Here is an 18,645-nt window from a genome sequence, read left to right as displayed (position 1 = left end):
TAATCGAGAGTGGAAAAGAAAGAAGGAAAAAGAAAGAAAGAATTTTTGCCCTGGCTAAACAGGACTAATCTATTAGAACTAGACCAAAAATATGTCACTACAGATCAGTGATGGCGAACCTTTAGAGATCGAGTGCCCCAAAACTAGCCCCCCTGCCCAACCCTGCTCCACCCCAGCCCACCCCCGCCCCGCCCGCAGGGCCTCTCACTGCCTCCATGGCCCGCCACAGATCACCCAGGTGGCCCAGCAGCGCCATGGCAGCCACACCCTCCGCCCACACCCTGCAGCATCAACCACGTGATGGGGCACGAGGGCAGAGTCTTGTCCCCACTGCCTGGCTGCCATGTCCTTGGCTGCGCTGCTCTGCGTGGGCTGCACTCGGGGGGGTGACTCTCCTTGGGGGGGCGGCTGCTGATTAGGAGGGGGCTGCAGGGGGAGGCAGGCCTGGGGCAACGGCACGCGTGCCCACAGAGAGAGGGCTCTGAGTGCCGCCTCTGGCACGCGTGCCATAGGATCGCCACCACTGCTATAGATTATACCTACCAGAATATATGACAGGTTTCCTATTCAATCAATGCTATTTTAGGATTAGAAAGAGATCCAAAATATTTCTTATCCAAAAGAGATTTATAATTTCAGGAAAGCATAACAAGAATAGTCATTGGGAAAAATGATTCTACATTACACACTGGTTTGAGACATCAAAAGGAGCATGTTGGAAATGGAAAAGTTAGCCAAATGAAGGATCCTGGACCACTGAAGAAATGGAAAGAACAATTTGTATTTCTTTTAATAAATGCATTCTTCAAACACCACAACTACCACTAATCAGATATGCCTTATACAATTGTCATTTAAGTGGAAGGGAATTGATTACAAAATATTCTCAGGCAGCTGCTGTAATCTTGAGCTCTATATTTCAGAAAGTTTTTAAATATGGGAAGGGATCTTGGAAATCTTCTAGTACAACTTCCTACCTAGTGCAGGACAAATGACTATCCAACCTTTGTTTGAAAACCTCACATGATGGAGCACTCAAGAATCAGGCTGTTACATTGCTTAATAGTTCTCATAGTCAGAAAATTTCTCCTTAGTTCAACTTTGGATCTCTCACTGCAAAGTTTCCACCCACTCATAGCTCATAGTTTCTAAGTTTCAGATATATACTGTATATTATCAAGTGTGCTTCTTTGGCTTGGCACCTTGCTGGCATCCTGCCATCAATGGCCATGGGAAGGGGACACGGGGAGAGACATATAGGCAATAAACCGGTATGGGGATACAATGGGAAATAGGGAGGGGGGATAACAGTTTGATGAAGACCAGGGAAACAGGGAACCAGTCTGTTGCAGCACTCAAGGCCACGCACCCTGAGAATGGAATGTGGACTTCCCCAAACATCTTAGTGTTTCTCAAAACACCTATGCGGTTCTTAATTGGCTGAAGACTAACTGGTCATGGGGAGAGGACTGGGATGAGGGGGAAAAATTTGTAGCTTTCCGTGTGGGAGACTTAGTTCTGGGCTGACTTTACTGAAACTAGCAACCTTTAGTAAAAAAACTTATCACTTCACCCAAATGGAGTTGAGGGTCTTTCTTTCCTAAAGGACTGGACTGGGGCAGGTCTGACACATACTTTCAAATGGCTTATACCAGCACTGGAAGGAATTTCCCTTTGCCCATACTGAAAGAGAATGAGCCATGTCTACTTTTAAAAAGCAATTCCACTTTCACATTGGAAACATGATGTTTTTAATGTGGTTTATTATATATTGACAGGAGAGGCCTTATGGGGGAAAGGTATGGACCTATAAAGCAACTAAATCCTTTTTAACGCTATATGATCAAAATTTCAAACTACCATCAATCCAACATCTCAAGAGAGCAGTTCTTAGCAGCTTGCTTATATTAATACCATGAAGAACCATCCAGCTTGATTCCATCCATACTAAGTGGTGTAGCCACCATCATGTCACTCTTGTTTCCCCCTGAGGTTTAGATACATTCTGCTCTTCACAGAAATGATCCAGAACCTAGGCCTGAGAAAAAGCTTGTGTAAAGAGAACGTGAAAAAGAATGGCTGCATTCTTAGTGTGTGACCACTGCCAACACGTTGGCTTAACACGGCAACTTGCACAGACAGTACATACGTAAAACGGTATGCACAAAGAACACTTATTTATCTTTGATGCAGGAAAATTATATTCCACTTTTTTAACATTCAGTTCAAAACTTCACAATTAGGTGACTCTTCAAGCCAATCAGTACTTCCCAATACAAAATTTGCGCAGCATGTAAGTCTACTGAAAAACTCACCATCTAGCCTGAGGTATTTAAATCCACGGTAGGCAAAATAATCTTCCATTATGGTCATGAGGGAGGTCATCTGACAGAAGAGCAATACCTTGTGGTTGGTAGCTCGCAATTTGGGAAGAATACGATCTAGAAGCTCAAATTTCCCAGAAGCTCGATAGAGATCAAGTCTAGGTTATGTATGAGAAAGAGAAAAAGGAAGATTTTTCTCCCCACCAAAGCAACCAGTTTCATATATTTTAATTTCAGGATTCCCCTTCTGTATTAAACATTTGCAGAACAATCTCTCTTGTTTTGGACCACAAAAGTCCTATATTCTTAAGTTTGAAAAAAAAAACAGGATATTCTAATTGCTCTTATAAATAAACCGGGCCTTTGCTGTTGCCTTATGAATAGTAGCTATTCTCTACTATTACAGACAGCTGTCGGGTTACGAGAACTGGAACTGGAACTGGAATTTCCACTGCTAAGCAGGGCAGTAGTAAAATACAATGTCACGTGATCATATTGCTTAGCAAACAACAATCTCAACCATCCTGGTTGATGCTGTAACCCCAAGATGTGCAGGTTGTTAAGCAGGAAGTGGAAGGAATCCCAGGTAAACAATTCAGGGATGTTCCAAGGGAATGGGGGAAGACAGGAGAGATTCTGGGAGGACTGATATAGGCTAGATGTAATTTGAGGAAGGACAGGGGAGAGCTTAGGAGGTCGGGCACATGCTCTGTGCAAGTGCAAGAAGGGTCAGAGATGGATGATGCGGTGCTGTGGGTGAGCATAGGTAGGCCTTAGGGATAGATAGTACAGTGGGGCATGAGCACAGGAAGGGTGGGGGATGGACAGTGCAGTGGGGTGCAAGTGCAGGGAGGCAAAGGGGAGTTACCAGAGTGACTTGTGATCTTGCCTGCTGGCTTTCCCAATGACTCTAGCCAGCAGGGAAGGTCGCAAATGGTAATCTGGTGACTGCCAGCTCACATTCATGATGGCCAATCACCATAAATGGGAGTTTGTTGCCAAACACCCAAATTGCAGTTGTGTGACTGCAAGGTGCTGGAGCAGTTGGAGCTTTGAGGACTGGTCATAAGTACCACTCGTTCAGCACCTACCCAATTACGAATGTTTGCTAAACAAGTGACCAGTAAGTGAGAACCACCTGTATTGATCTTAAATTAAGTAAATCCAGACAAGCTTTTAAGGGAGCTCAAGACTTAAAAAGCATCACTCCCAAAATATTAGTTCAGATGATTAGAAATTGTCCTAGTACCAGGATTTTCGATCAAGAACAGATGGGAGATGCCTCTGGAATTTAAGAAGCCAAGCATGAAGTCATTATTGGTTCAATTTGTTGAGTCTTCACAAAGAAAACATACCACATAATCCAAAAATTTTGGAGTATGCAACTTACCCTTGCACAATGCCTCCAGTGAAGCCTAAGTGCTCAGAAAAAGACTCCTATAACAAAATATATGGAAACCAACATAAATATGAAGAAATGATGCCAAATATAACAATAGAGGGTTTTCTTCTCTTCAAAAGGCATTTTGACAGTTAATAGTCTGGAAGACTTGTGCTGCACATCTTAGGCTAGTAACTAAGATAGCCTTTGTTTTTAACATTTAAATTAATAGACCTAAATAATTTTTCAAATAAACAGATGTTTCAATTATGGTTAAAATTATTTTCAAAGCAGGTGGAGATATTTGCTTGCTTGTTTCATGAATGCAAACTTTGAACCACTCAGGGGTTTATAATGTTGCAAAGTTCTTCTCAATCAGTCTTCCCTTACTAGGTGCTCTCCCAAAAACTAATAGGAAACTATTAAAGTCTAACACATTTTGAGGCTTTAAATGGTGTACATACAATACTATGTTGAGTAACCTCTGTCATTTTGGAATAAACCTGGAGCAAGGAGGAAAGTCATGAATTATGATATTCTAGAAAGCTTCAGCCAATAAAAGAAACTGAAGTTTTCTCTTTTTCCTTGCAGAGTTCCATTCATATCAGTTTGGACAACAGAGTCAATGTCTACTTTTTAGATGCCAGATGGGGAGAAAAAGGATAGATAACTGCTACAAAAAATTCCCTGAGAGCTATTTGCTTCAGGACCTAAAATAACAAAACATATACAACTGCCTGAAACCAAGGCATGGAGTTGAAGGTATCCTAATCAGAACTGGGGAGGGGGTTAGCATTAAAACTAAGAGCAAAAATTATTTATATATTTATCAAATTTATACACTGCCCATCTCACTAAGTGATTCTGGGCAGTTTATAGATAAAAACCATAAAAAGACAGAGTTAAAAACAGTTTAAAAGTTGGGGGGGGGAGCACCCTGAAGCCACTAACCACTCCCAGGGTTGTGTACCACTCTCAGATTTCCATGCCAGTTGGCAGAGCCAGGTCTTCAGGGCCAGCCTCACCTCTGGGGGAAAGATGTTCCACAGGGTGAGAGCAACAGCAGAGGTTCTCTTCCTAGACCTCTCCAATTGAAATTCTTTAAGCAACAGGGTCTGTAGTATGCCCTCCCTGCCACACCAAGTGGAATGGGTCAATGTAATTGGAACAAGACAGTTCTTAGGTAGCCTGGTCCCATGCCATGAAGGGCTTTAATGATGATAACCAACATCTTGAATTGAACCCAGAAGCAAACTGGCACCCAATGCCGCTCAGGCAGCAAAGGTGATACACGCATAACCCTTGGGATGCTCAAAACTATTTATGTGGCAACATTCTGCACCAGCTACAGCTTCTAGATACTCTTCAAAGTAGCCCCATGTACAGCACATTGCAGTAGTCCATATAGGGAGATCAGGGCATGAGTGACTGAAAGAAGAGTTTCTTGATCCAGGAAAGAGCACTATTGGTGCACAATATGAAATTGAGCAAAGGCCATCCTAGCCACAACTGCCATCTGCTGCTTGAGGATCCCCAGATTACGAACTGAGTCCATCTGGGAAATGGTAAATGGTTAAATAAAAATGGTAGTAATTTGGCTTCCGGTTTTGACATCGCAGCGAAGCAGACGTAGGAAGATGGGGCTTTGTCTTTCACATTTGATTTTGCCGCACTGGGGGACCCTGGAAAGGGTTGAAAGTCGCCCCGTAGAGGCGAGAAGCAAGGAGGGGACCCTTGTTAATCGGGGGGGGGGGGAGCAGCCCTCCCATTTGATCCAAGGAAGCCCTCCAAACCAGCAGGGGAAAGACTGGTTACATTCACATAGCCAGTCAGAAGCTGCTGTCAACGGAAGACAACAAGCACTATCAAGCAATCTTACAGCAACGTGGATGAAACTGGGTGAAACTTAAGCCTCTCTTTGTGACTTTAAGACCTCTTCCTGAAAATCTGCACAAAGCACTCTCCCTGAGGAGGGGGAAAGGGAATTTCCACCCCATTCCCTCAGGAAAGCGGCAAATTAATTACTTGGGGAAAAAGGAGAAACCTACAAGACTAATTTGGAATTTTTATATACATACATACATATATACATACATACATACATACATATGAATGACTTGGAAATTTGGGGACTAAAAGTGTTTTTAAGACCTTTTTTTAAAAAGAAAGATTTGAAAAGTTCACAATATAAGTTTTGGATTTAAAAACTGAAAAATGGTGTTGATGACATCTAGTGGTGAATTATGGCACTACAACTTATTATGCCTAAAAGAAACATGGCTCAAAGCCCAAAGCTAGATAGATTTTGGCTGGCCTTGAAGCTTTTACTTTTGAGACTTGCAGCTGAGAAAAAGAAACAGACTTGGGGGCTGCTTATCTCTATGACAGAGATGATAATATTATTCTAAAATTGGCGTGTCTGAATTATGAACACAAATATTGACTTTCAGAACTATATTGTGGAACTATTTTCCTGTAGAAGAAACATACACTATTGCCTGATATGATGGAACGCTTTGGATTATAAATCTTGATTGTTAAACAGTCTTTAATGGTTCTTTTTTCTCCCTGGACAGAAAGGATATTTTTCTCATTGGACAGAAAAATTTGAATTTTACTTATATCTGCTTAGGGGAGGTTTAAGAATGGCTAGTTGCTTGGATAAATTTACAAAGGCTACTTACAAAAAATAAAATGGATGTTCCATACTTAGCTCTAAATAGTAAAAAATCATCCTTAACATCTGTCTCCAGAAGCCTCAGTTTGCCATATCACCAAGAAAATACTGATGAACCACAGAAAGAAATTCTCTCCATGTTGAAATTAATACAAGAAACAATCGCTTTAGCTCGTGGTGAGATTAAAAATAACACAAAAGAGATAAAAGAACAATTTTCTAATTTAAATCTACAAACTCAGAAAATAACTACAGAGAAGGAACCCAGAAAATAGAAGGAAAACCAGAGAATGCTGACACAAATATAGAGGATCTAAAGGAAGAAACTAATGACCAGACTCAGATAAATGAAGACTTAGAAGACAGAACGATAATATTGGAAATGGAAAATACATTTTACAAACCAAGGGTTCAGAACATACTGGAGGATAAGGAAAGAGAGCTAAAATAAAGCCGTTAACAGAACTTTGAGAAACTGGAGAAGGAGGGAGGCTGTTTAATGAATATCAACGAGCTAGTTCTTCCCAAAATACTTTAACTAAATTGTTTCTCTTGTCTCAAATAATATACACAAAAATAGAGGAAGAATTATTTGATGATCCAAATGCACTGACTTGGAAAGTTAGTTGGCAAAGGAAGAAAGCTAGAGTAAGACTAAAGGAAACAGAAGCTTTGACTTATTAGAGGGGATGCTACATTACCAAGTAGATGTTTGAATATGGTTAAGAATAGATTGCTAGAAATAGAAATATTATTATAACCAGATAGATAGGTTTGTAATCAGAATATCATATCTTGGTATAAAAAGGGAAATAAGAATATGCTAAGAACTTTGAATAAGGGAAGCTTTTGGTTACCCAAATATAACTTGTTCTGAAGTTATAAATGATTGGGATATTTTGAACATGGATGGGGAATTAAAATTTAAAAAAGTGAAAATAGGATATAGACTGAATAAATGGATATTGAGTGCAAATGCAATTAAGATATGCCTTGGTTAGAAAAGATATTCTAAACTGATATTATTGACACTAATTAGAAAAATGTAACAAATTTTGATAGGCAATTGTATATTTACTCACAACAATAAGAATTGTATTTGCTTAGTGTGGAAAAATGTCTATTACCAGAAGAAGAGAGGATGAACTGGAGGTGTAATATTAGATTTAGTTTGAAGAAGCTTACATGTACCACGGAATCACTAATGGACTTAGTCATCATGTCATCTATTAGGCACTTGATTGTAAAAATAGAAAATTAATAAAATATTTATAAAAAACAGAAAAAAAAGAAATGGTAGTAATTTATCCACACACGTTCCCATTAACCCATCCTTCCACACATTTGCTCCAGCATATTTCTCTTTGCTAGTCCCCTCTTTAACAATGCCACATCTTTACCTCTATATGCTGAAACATATATGGATGGTTGCAGATCTTCCGCAGCTGCATAATAGTGTTCATGAGCGTTTTTGTACCACCTTTGCCCTGCAAAAAAAAGTGTGAAAAATATTGAAGAAGGCAAACTATTTATAGCAGAAGTCCCCAACCTTTTGGGCACCAGTGACCAGTTCCATGGAGAAAGGTTTTTCCATGGACCAGAAGGTGAGTGGTTTTATGTGCTGACCGCATCTTGCGGATGGGGCTTTGTTTGTTTGTGTGGACCAGTTGCTGGCATGCCACGGATCGGTACTGGTCCACAGACCGGGGGTTGGGGACCCCTGTTGGACAGTTCTAGCTATATGTGTAGGACAACGAAAAAGGAACCAGACATGGGACATTCAATGTATTAAGCTTCATTTCCGCAAAAGTTTTTTGTTTTAGGGTTGTCTTGTTTTGCTATTATTTCGGTGCGACTGAAGTTCTCATCACATAAACTAAGCACATGAAGTATTTGTATTAACTTTTTTATGGTCCACAAATTTTTTCTAAGAATCTCTTATCATATTGCACTCTCTATCCAAAAACATCATTTGAAAGGGATTTCATGGAGGATCTCAAAGAATGAATGGTACAGCCGGAGAATCCAACCACTTCAAATGTGGGGACAAACAAATGTTTTAACCACTGTGCTTTAAAATACTGTTATGATCAGAAATTAATGATTTGTACATCAATGGAGTGCTATTACTAATCTAAATATTTGGTTGCATTTGACTATGCCTCATTCTGACTATCTATGGAACACTCCACATCTTAGAAACTTAAACCTCCCATGCTGGCTCCATTTTCTATCTGCTGTCCCTTTCCAGGATGGGATCACAAGCCTATTTATCTAATGTGGAGTCCCTCTGTGAACTAGCTGAAGCCAGCCATCAAAGACCCAACCATTATGTCCTGTCTTGAGCTCCAAAAAAGAAGTAATCTGACTGGTTGAGGATGCTGAAAACTGTAGTCCAGTACAGGAAGATAATAAATCAGTCCAACAAACAAATGCCCACTCTTTTTTCACAGTAGGGTAAAAAATCTGCTCTCCAAACCTTTTTGTCTTTCTCAGATCCATCTGTAAGCAGCACTCCCTTTGCTTGCATGTGCCTATAAAGCACTCTTTGTAATGCAGACATATCACACTTAATAACATATTCTACCTGTTTGGAAGAGAGAAGACACATGGATTCATTAAAGTGCAAACTGTTTTTATACTGCATGGAATCCAACATTATGCTGGTGGTTGACATTTGGGGCTTCTTCAAATTTTTGATATATTTAAGCAGCTCCTTCAAAATTTATTTGGTTAGGAATGTAGCTTTGTTGTAGAGAACAGTGCATGAATCAAACGCCAGATTAAATCTCCATAGTTCTTAGGCAGAGCTGAAAAGGTACACTGGATCAATGTACTAGTTTTGTACACGGCACTTATGTATATCTATAATATTCTCATTTTGTTTCCAATCTAAATAGATGTGGAAAAATAGGATCTTGGTATCTAGATGACAATTTGTAACGATTTTGTCAGGAAGGCCAATTAATTATGCATTTAATCAGAACAAGCATCCTTTTCAACCTTAAATGCCATATTCCTTAAGACCGCCTTTTTGGATGCTGCAGGTTAATAGTGGACAGGGTCAAAGAAAAAATGAAATAGGATATCTATGCTCATTTCTTAAAAATACTTATAAAAGTATGCATGTATACACATGAATACTCGTTCTTAATGCCATAATTAGGCTTGAACCTTTTCTTTTCAAGTATCTTCTAGAGTAGGACATAGGGCTTAAGAAAAGGAAAATTATCGTATTTTCCGGCGTATAAGACGACTTTCTAAGACACAAAAACCTTCTTAAAAGTTGGGGGTCGTCTTATACGCCGAGTCGTCTTATACGCTGGAAAAACTCTCCCCCCCCTCACTCAAAAAGAGTCCTTGATTGGTAGAGTGGCAGTGGGAAGAGCAATTAAACTCTAAGCTGTTTGTTTCAGCAATCCGTCCCCGCAGCTCACCTCTAGCAGGCGTGTGGTTTGCAGCTGCTTTTTGCTAACTTGAAGTCACAGGCTGATAAATGCCTGGGGGTCTCAATCTGTCTCCTCCTGCTTCGCACTTTCTGAGCTGGAGATCAGGGTGGGAGGGAAGGATTGGAGGGAGAGGGAGGAGGGAAAGGAGGGTGTGTGTGTGTGTGTGTGTGTGTGTGTGCGTGTGCGCGCACGCTTCTCCTCGCTGCTTTCTGAGCTGGGAAGGACTGGAGGAAGAGGGAAAGGAGGCCACGCCCACGCGCGCGCACACACACACACACACACACACACACACACACACACACACACACACGCTTTGCATTTTCCGAGTTGGAAATCGGGGTGGGAAGGGAGGATTGGAGGGAGAAAGGAGGCGTGCGTGCGTGCGTGTGTGCTTACTGGAAATCAATAGCCATTTTTACAGTACTGCACAAAAATTACTTTTTCCTTATCTCACTCCTTAATTTTCATTAATGTGCCATGAATAGCCAATGCAGATATGCATGCTTCAGCAGGTGAATCATTTTGTACAGAAATCAGCAAGGTTTAAATAAGTTAAAAATTACAACAAGCAACTACTGAAATATCTGTCAGCGCGTCCTCTTCGGTGCCCAGAAAAGAGCCGACAAACAGGAACGAATGACAAGCGAATGGCCTTTAATCCATACAGCAACAAAGTTAGCACTGGGAGTGAGTTGCTCCCAGTGCTTTACATAGGCTCCCACTTGCTGTTCCCACCCCCCCACCCGGCAAACCAGCATCCAGCCTGTGGTGAATAAAAGCAATTAGCAGAGGCGTCACCCCCCCCCCCCGCTTGACGTGCCATTCTCTCCATGGCATTCCAGGAAACAGAGTAAGGCAAGTTCCTCTTTCCCTTGCTGTCTCTCATTGTGCTCCCTGCCCCTAAGTGTCTCTGGCAGTCTGGTGTGCACGCGCACACACACACACTTCTCCTCGCTGCTTTGCACTTTCTGAGCTGGAAATCAGGGTGGGGGGGAAGGATTGGAGGGAGAGGGAAGAGGGAAAGGAGGCGAGTGTGTGTGTGTGTGTGCACGCACGCTTCTCCTCGCTGCTTTCTGAGCTGGGAAGGATTGGAGGGAAGAGGGAAAGGAGGCATGTGTGTGTGTGCTCCTATCATCATCAGTTCAGTTTGGTTGACAGCTTAGAAAACAAACAGTATGGCAGCTCCCATGGTTTTATTGTCTTATCCTTCCTTTCAGCTTTAGAGTGAATTAGGAAAAGTTTAATCCACTTGCACTGTTTTATGTTTATATGTTTGATGACAGCCTTATGTTTATAAATGACAGTTTTTCTGCTAAGTACCTGCATGTCATAAGCATTTGAATTAAAATTACCATATTGAAATCAAATCTGATGTTTTTTAATTTTTATTTGGAAGAGGGGTAGTCTTATACGGTGAGTATAGCCCAAACTCTATATTTTAACTGGAAAAGTTGGGGGTCGTCTTATACGCCCAGTCGTCTTATACGCCGGAAAATACGGTAACTTTTCTGTCTCTAGCTTGTCTCTCTAATTGTGACATCTTTTCCCTTGTGCAATATTGAGTGATAGAAGAAAAATTTCCACAGGGGGAGAAAGACGACAGGGAGAAGAAGCTGAACTAAGAGATCATACTTTTAGAGACTGAGTGCCCAAAACCCAGCCACAGCCTGCCTGCATGCCAACGGCCCCACCCCTGCCCACCCACAGGACCACTCACTACCTCCATGGCCCACCACAGATTGCCCAGGTCGCCCAGTAGTGCCATGGTGGCCACACTGTCCACCCATGCCCCACAGCATCAGCTGCGTGCAATGGGGTGCGAGGGCGGAGTCTTGTCCCCGCTGCCTGGCTGCCATGTCCTTGGCTGCGCTGCTCCGCGCAAGCTGCACTCGGGGGCGACTGTCCTCCAGGGGGGCTGCTGGTGAGGGGGCCATGGGGGAGGCGGGGCTGGGGCGATGGCACGCATGCGCACAGAGAGGGCTCTGAGTGCTGCCTCTGGCACCCGTGCCATAGGCTCACCACCATTGCTCTAGATGAAAATAACAAACATATTTGCAATATCATAATGCAAACCCAGCCTCTTTTGTATATGTATGACAATACCGCATACAAATACATAAGGGGTAGTTTGTCACATGACAACATCATGAAGTGTGTTTTGGTATTCTGATATATAGTAATGTCCTTTAATGTCTTTGGTCAAAGAGATCTAAAACTGGGGGGGGTCGTTATATGTATCAGATGTTTCTGACTTCTCCATCTTAAATCTCTTATGAAAATATAGATCATTAAGCCAATAAAGTCTTCCTCTACTTCTTGCAGATGTATACAGAAAAGCAGGAATGCATTTGTTGAAAATGAGACGTCAAACATTTATCGGCAGAGATCTGACTCTTTTGGTGCCACTATTAACTGGATTCTATGTAGACACTTGCCAGCAAAAAAGCCCCAACCTTGCTGGCAGAGAAATCAAATGTACATGAAGGGGCTGCTCACCTCTGACATCCTTAGCAGCAATCTTTTTGTCACCCACCCCCCCGCCTATTTACACAAAGACCAGAACCAACAATCCATCTAGCCTGGCAATATTCTTCATCCTTCCAGATCCAGATCCTTCTCAGCACTGCTATTCTAAGCCTTTTTTAAAATGGGCATTGAGTAGTAATGAACACCAACTCTTCTATTAAGTCATGTGCCTTCTTGAATATCACATTCTAAGCAACCAGACACTTTTCCTGACCAACAGAATCTTTTCTAAGAAAATGAAATGGCAGCTATCAGATTCCAAAGGGATCAACAATGATAAGACACTATTTCCATGAGCCAAACAGATTCAAGAATTTGGAATAGTCTCTGGTGTATATAATTACCTTTTCAGGTAGCTGTGCTTCTACTTCCTTCTTTAATCTTCTCAGTAGGAAGGGGCGCAAAACTTTGTGCAAACGACGGATAATTAGAATAGTTTCTTCCTCATTCAAATCTACCTGTAATCAAAACACACACAAATTCAAGGAAACACCAATATTTAAAATATCTTTCTCCAGTAACAATAGAAAACTATAGGAATACTTTTAACATGCAGAATAAGAGAAAAATCTATCATTATAGTCCACACTTATAAAAAACAAAATATTATTACTTTGATTCCTCTCCAGCTTTCTAAACTCAACATATTGCCTACACTGATGGCGAACCTATGGCACGGGTGCCAGAGGCGGCACTCGGAGCCCTCTCTGTGGGCACACATGCTGTTGCCCCAGCCTTGCCTCCGCCTGCGATCCCCTCACCAGCAGCCCCCCTGGAGGAGAGTCGCCCCCGAGCGTGGCCCACACGGAGCACCGCAGCCAAGATCATGGCAGCCAGGCAGCGTAGACAAGACTCTGTCCTCATATTCCAATGCGCACAGTTGATGCTGCATGGCGCAGGCAGAAGGCATGGCCTCCATGGTGCTGCTGGGCTGCCTGGGCGATCTGCGATGGGCCCTGGAGGCGGTGAGTGGTCCTGCGGGCAGGCAGGGTGGGGTGGAGCGGAGGCAGGGCAGGGGCGGAGCAGGGGGTGGAGTAGGGGCGGGGCCAGTTTTGGGGCACTTGGTCTCTAAAAGGTTCGCCATCACTGGCCTACAACAATGAATGACCAATTAATTTCTGGAAGAGGTTGTGTCAAGCCAGATTAGAAGTATGGGCTAATATGAGTAAGAAGTGCCTAATGTACCAGCAAACATCTCCATCTGATACAGCTGGCTTTGGTTGGCTTTACTGGGACCAGGTAGAATACAGATATGATAAACAAATAGATCCTACCCATAATTCATTTAGCAATCTAGGTGAAATATAAACTTGAGTTTGTATCTGAGAAAATATTGAAGTCAAATATAAGGAATATTTTATTTGGGTAGAATCCATGCTTAACACTGAAAAAAAATGATTAAAATACTTAGTTTATGCAGCTGCTTTGGGTAACTATGGTAGCATAACCAGGTGAGAACATCCAATCTTGTTAACAGGAATGTTAAAATTCTTTAAATTTAAATTGTCTGAACTCAGACAATTCAAGTACATTTGATCCTTTAAGAGAGAGTAATCTTCTCACAAAAAAATCAACAATCTGTTCAGAAACAAAACTCTTTTTAAAAAAAACCCTCAACCATAAAATCCCAAGATTTGGGCAATGCTATACTTTACTACTATAATCAGATTATTTGGAGTTATGCACATAGGTTATTATGGTACACTGAGGAATCCACCACAAAGAGTAAGCAAAATCTGTTAAGTGGAACACACAATCTTGCACACAAGAGAGTGAAATGTCTGAGGTAGACTGCCATTGTTCAGACAGAACCCACTGCAGGGTTGTGCAGAGCTTCACAAGGCCTTGACTGAAGAACAGAATTAGATGTTTCTTTCAGCACTTACCTTTTCTCCAGTCATGGCAAACGGAGCATTAAACCACTGTTCAAATGTGCTACAACTCTTGAAGATAGTTGGAAGGAGGAAATTGAGCAGAGCCCATAATTCTGGTAGTTTATTTTGTAGTGGAGTTCCTGTCAGCAGCAAACGACGTGGGGCTACGTAGTGTGTATTCAGAACCTGGGTTAGCTTGCAATGGTGATTCTTCATCCGGTGGCCTTCATCAACAATCATGTACTTCCAACGAATCTGACAATACCAGTTGGCAGCTGTAAGGATTTGCCTGAATTCCAGAATATAAGCTTCTTCCCTTAGGACACATTCTCATTTAAAGACATAGGCTGTCGAGTTAGGTAACTACTGATTTTGGCTTTAAAATGTTATTAAGTAAACTATATATTCTGAGAGGAGTGAAATAGGAATCCTCAACTTGCCATTAATTTATATATTCTGTATCACAGACGCTACCACAAATATTAAACAAGGAAAAATAAAATCATCTCATTTATACAGACTATAGTGAAACACTATTTTTAGAATAACTCATTTAACTCAAACTCATAAAGATTATTCATTTATTATTTGGTAGATTTGGGGACTGGCAAACAACCACAGTTCCACAGTTTGCCAAAACTAGGCTTAGTTGAGAGGTCACATGATCCTTGAATTTAATCACAGTCATGAAATTATGAATCAGTTATTACAAACCAATTTTTGAAAAATTGTTGGAATGCTGCTAAACAACCTGCAGAAAATCAGCAGAAGTACCTCCAACACACACATTCACATATTCCACACACTTCCTGCCTCCTCCCATCTTCCACCCCCAAACTGGTGATAGCCTGAAGTAAAATAAAATCTGCTTGATTCCTAATGATTAGATAAACATGCCCATGTTATCGTCTTGGTAACAATATGGAATTGATTTGCCATTGATCTCTTTCAGGATGTTTTCACAACTTCCCAGGCTAAACTTTAAGCACTCAAAGTATATATAAAATATATTGACCTTTAGGACTGGGTCACAAATCATGCTTGCCTGTGTAACCCACAGACAATGCATATTAATGCTGTTTTCTTATTGCTAGCTGTCATCGTTCTATGATTGTATATTTATATATTTATGTATTTTTCTGTTGTTCTAAATCAATGTTTGTCAAAATTTTGCAACTTTCCTTCCCAGTCAGCATGGGAGTTTAGGTCAACATATCTTAAACTTGCCAAGTTTGAAAAACACTGTTCTAAATAAATTTCTTCTCAGTTCCCTTTTAAGAAAAATATGTATAAATAGAACCCCATAAATAAAAGAATATAGGACCAGGGAAATCTCACTTTTGCAAGAATGTGTTTATCTTTGATGATATATTCATATGTAGTAAGCAAAACATTAAACTTTCCACTTCGAAGCTGAGGTACAAATGCCCGTCTTGCAGCTGGAGAGCCCTAAAAAAAGCACATATACAAACACAAAAATCTAAACATATGTTTTGACATTTAATCTATGCTCTTTATTGCATGTATGACCATGAAATGAATTGATTGATCTACTTTATAAACTTTCCACATGACAGGTAAACAAATCAGTAGCCCAGAGAAAGGCAAGGAATTAAACTTCACAGAGGTTTTTGTAGGAGATGACCAGGCTGAGCCTGAGGAAGGGGTCAAACGCACTATAAGTCATGAATCCCTGAGCAACCGCAAGAGATCTAAGTCTAGTGCACTCTGAATGTCTCTCTTATCTCCAGCACATTTCCCTTAATGACCAGTTGGCCCGATTCTTGTAAAGAGATTAAGCTTGAATTAAATATTTATACTCATTTGAACTGCCTTAATCTTGTAATTTCCTGGGCACTTGACAATTTTGGAAAGAGGAATAAGCTTTGTGGGGCTGGCTAAACAGTTTGAGAAACAAAAACATGAAAAATAAAAAAAAAGAATGGAAAATCTGAGGAGAAAAGGGAAGCAGAGATCAGGAACTAAAAAGCTGATTGGAGGTGGAAGATCTGATGAAGATATTCAGCCCTTACACAGGGGTGATACAGCAATGAGATAATTTTATCCATTACACCCAAGGACAGAGGATAGCACTAAAAACTTCAGATCATGATACCATTGAGTATATGAAAATCTCAATTTTTATACTTACCTTATATGAGACTTTAACCACAGAAGGAGCCCACTTATCAAATTCATAGGCCCAATTTGATAGAGTTCTAAAACAGAAAGGAGTGAAAATTCCATTTTATAAAAGTTATCTTCTCATTTCTTTCAAGAATTAAAAGTTAAATCTCATAACCATATGTTTAATGAATAAAAACTGCACCCAAATTTTATGTACTTATTTTAAATTAATAATTTATTTCAATAGAAGATGGAAAAAGATGAATATCAGTAAATAAATAAAAGGTTTACAATTATAAAACTTAAAACTCATTATTTAATTAATTAAGGTAAACAACTAAGTTAATTATATCATTTTAAGAAATAACTAAAAACTCTATAAAGCTATAAACATAAAAGTTAATATTGGCTTCATCATTATTTGTCATTCTTCCAAAAAGAAACAACTTTTTAGAAGTGTAACACAAACTTGTAGTCATATCTGCTGACTGATCAGATGAAACCTATCAGTGCCATACTTTTTCCCATACAGCTGCTTTTATTTAACTAAATGAATTAAATTATTTCACTCTTACAAAATTAATGTACATTAAATAACTATATGAAACACAAATGATTAAGTTATTTAAAATCTTTGGTTGCCAATTCTTGACAGTTTAAATCCTTATGGCATTTCAAGTAAAGCATTAGTTCAAAGGGTTTTTATTTCTCAAAGGTTTTACCTACCCCCTTTCTAACTGTGTCATTTAAAAAACAATAACACTTGAATGGGGCAGTCAAGTCAGGGGTTGGCTTCTCAACCAGTCAGTGAACACCACAATGTGTAATGCCTGAACCAAACTTGTAAATTTACTCATTTATAATAAAAATACTCAGACATTTGTTGCTGTTATTGTTAAACTTTGTTATCTTTTTATTGGTCACTCTCTGGAACTGTTACTGCAGCACATCACATGCTGCTTTTGTTGCCTTGGATGTTTCAGTCACATGTGCTTTATTTATTTTAAAGCTTTGTTTATTTTTCCTATTAAATTGCATCCCACTAACACTTCAATCAGTACACAGTAACAGTGCTTTTTCATAGATACAGAAGGTTCAAAGTTGCCCACCTGTCTTCGAGGTATACTTACGACAGAGGTACTATAATGAGGAAGGGTCCGTTGATTCGTTTGTGCTCCATGAGGTATGTAATTAAAGCAATGGTCTGGATTGTCTTACCCAGGCCCATTTCGTCAGCCAGGATACCATTGAGATTATTATTGTACAATGATACCAGCCACTCTAAACCTTTGATCTGTGGGCAGGAAAAAGAAACACAAAGACATTACAGGGCCTACAGAGAGAAAATTGTGGTCTTGTTCTACAGAGCAGCTCAAAATACTGAATTTCCACATCCAGGCAAAGGCAAGCAGTAAGGACTTACTCTCTGACTCTTACCTGATACTGTTTGAGGACACCATTCACCATGAGGGATGACTGTTTGTCTACCCTTTCAGTGACTGCATGAGCCACAGCATAATAAGACTGCAACCCCCTTGCCAGGGCTTGAGACACACCATACTCGTCATCAACATCTTGCTTGGCGTTCCTATAAAAAGGTTTCAAGGGAATGAGAAAGGTAGAACAGGAGTGTTAATCTTACTGGCAGTACAACTGCTATCTTAGGGGAGTTCAAAGGAGATTAATTCTTGCTAGGTGTTGGGGAGCAGAAACCCTCTCCCCACAAGAATTGACTTATCTTTTGGGGTTTAATTGTGTATGTACCGTATTTTCCGGCGTATAAGACAACTTTCTAAAGCATTCAAATTGGCGCTGAAGTCGGGGGTCGTCTTATACGCCAAGTCGTCTTATACGCCGGAAATTATGGTAGTTTCCGGTATATAAGATGACTTTCTAGGCATGCAACTCGGCACCGAAGTCGGGGGTCGTCTTATACGCCGAGTCGTCCTATACTCCGGAAAGTACGGTATGTTGTTTTTTGGGAAATACTTACAGTTTGAAAAACCACTTGACAAAACATCCCTCCTTGCTACCATTTATTTTAGGGGCAGAGCCGTGGAGGTTTACATTCTCTACTTTAGTTCTGAGGCTTCACTTTCTTAGAAAAATTCTGTTTGGGCTTTTGGACAACTGGGAGCTCAGACCTGCTCTGGATTCATCGTCTCCTGTTTGGAATGGATAGGACTAAAGTTCTAGCTTTCTGAAAGGCAAAGGGGTGCCAGTAACATAATGGGGAATGTAAAAGCTAAATTCTGTATCACACTATTGATTCTTTCTTTCAGGATCA

The 18,645-nt window shown here is 40.5% G+C and overlaps 1 protein-coding gene across 14 annotated transcripts in view; it reads right to left on the bottom strand.

Annotated features, from left to right (window-relative positions):
• The window catches only part of SMARCA4 (SWI/SNF related, matrix associated, actin dependent regulator of chromatin, subfamily a, member 4), a 92,141-nt gene that overhangs the window by 22,401 nt on the left and 51,095 nt on the right, over positions 1-18,645 (bottom strand). For all 14 annotated transcript variants that reach the window (XM_039337270.1, XM_039337275.1, XM_039337269.1 and 11 more), the window contains 10 exons: positions 17,796-17,946; positions 17,489-17,652; positions 16,384-16,450; positions 15,570-15,680; positions 14,244-14,486; positions 12,702-12,815; positions 8,862-8,969; positions 7,783-7,869; positions 3,715-3,761; positions 2,316-2,482 (listed from right to left, as the gene is read on the bottom strand). In XM_039337270.1, the coding sequence (XP_039193204.1) occupies positions 2,316-2,482; positions 3,715-3,761; positions 7,783-7,869; positions 8,862-8,969; positions 12,702-12,815; positions 14,244-14,486; positions 15,570-15,680; positions 16,384-16,450; positions 17,489-17,652; positions 17,796-17,946 (1,259 nt within the window). The remainder of the gene's footprint in view (positions 1-2,315; positions 2,483-3,714; positions 3,762-7,782; positions 7,870-8,861; positions 8,970-12,701; positions 12,816-14,243; positions 14,487-15,569; positions 15,681-16,383; positions 16,451-17,488; positions 17,653-17,795; positions 17,947-18,645) is intronic.

This window comes from Crotalus tigris, unplaced genomic scaffold (assembly GCF_016545835.1).
Source record: "Crotalus tigris isolate CLP2741 ecotype Arizona unplaced genomic scaffold, ASM1654583v1 scf7180000017673.840971, whole genome shotgun sequence".
Classification (NCBI taxonomy): Eukaryota; Metazoa; Chordata; class Lepidosauria; order Squamata; family Viperidae; genus Crotalus; species Crotalus tigris.
This window is presented reverse-complemented; position numbering and strand designations above follow the sequence as displayed.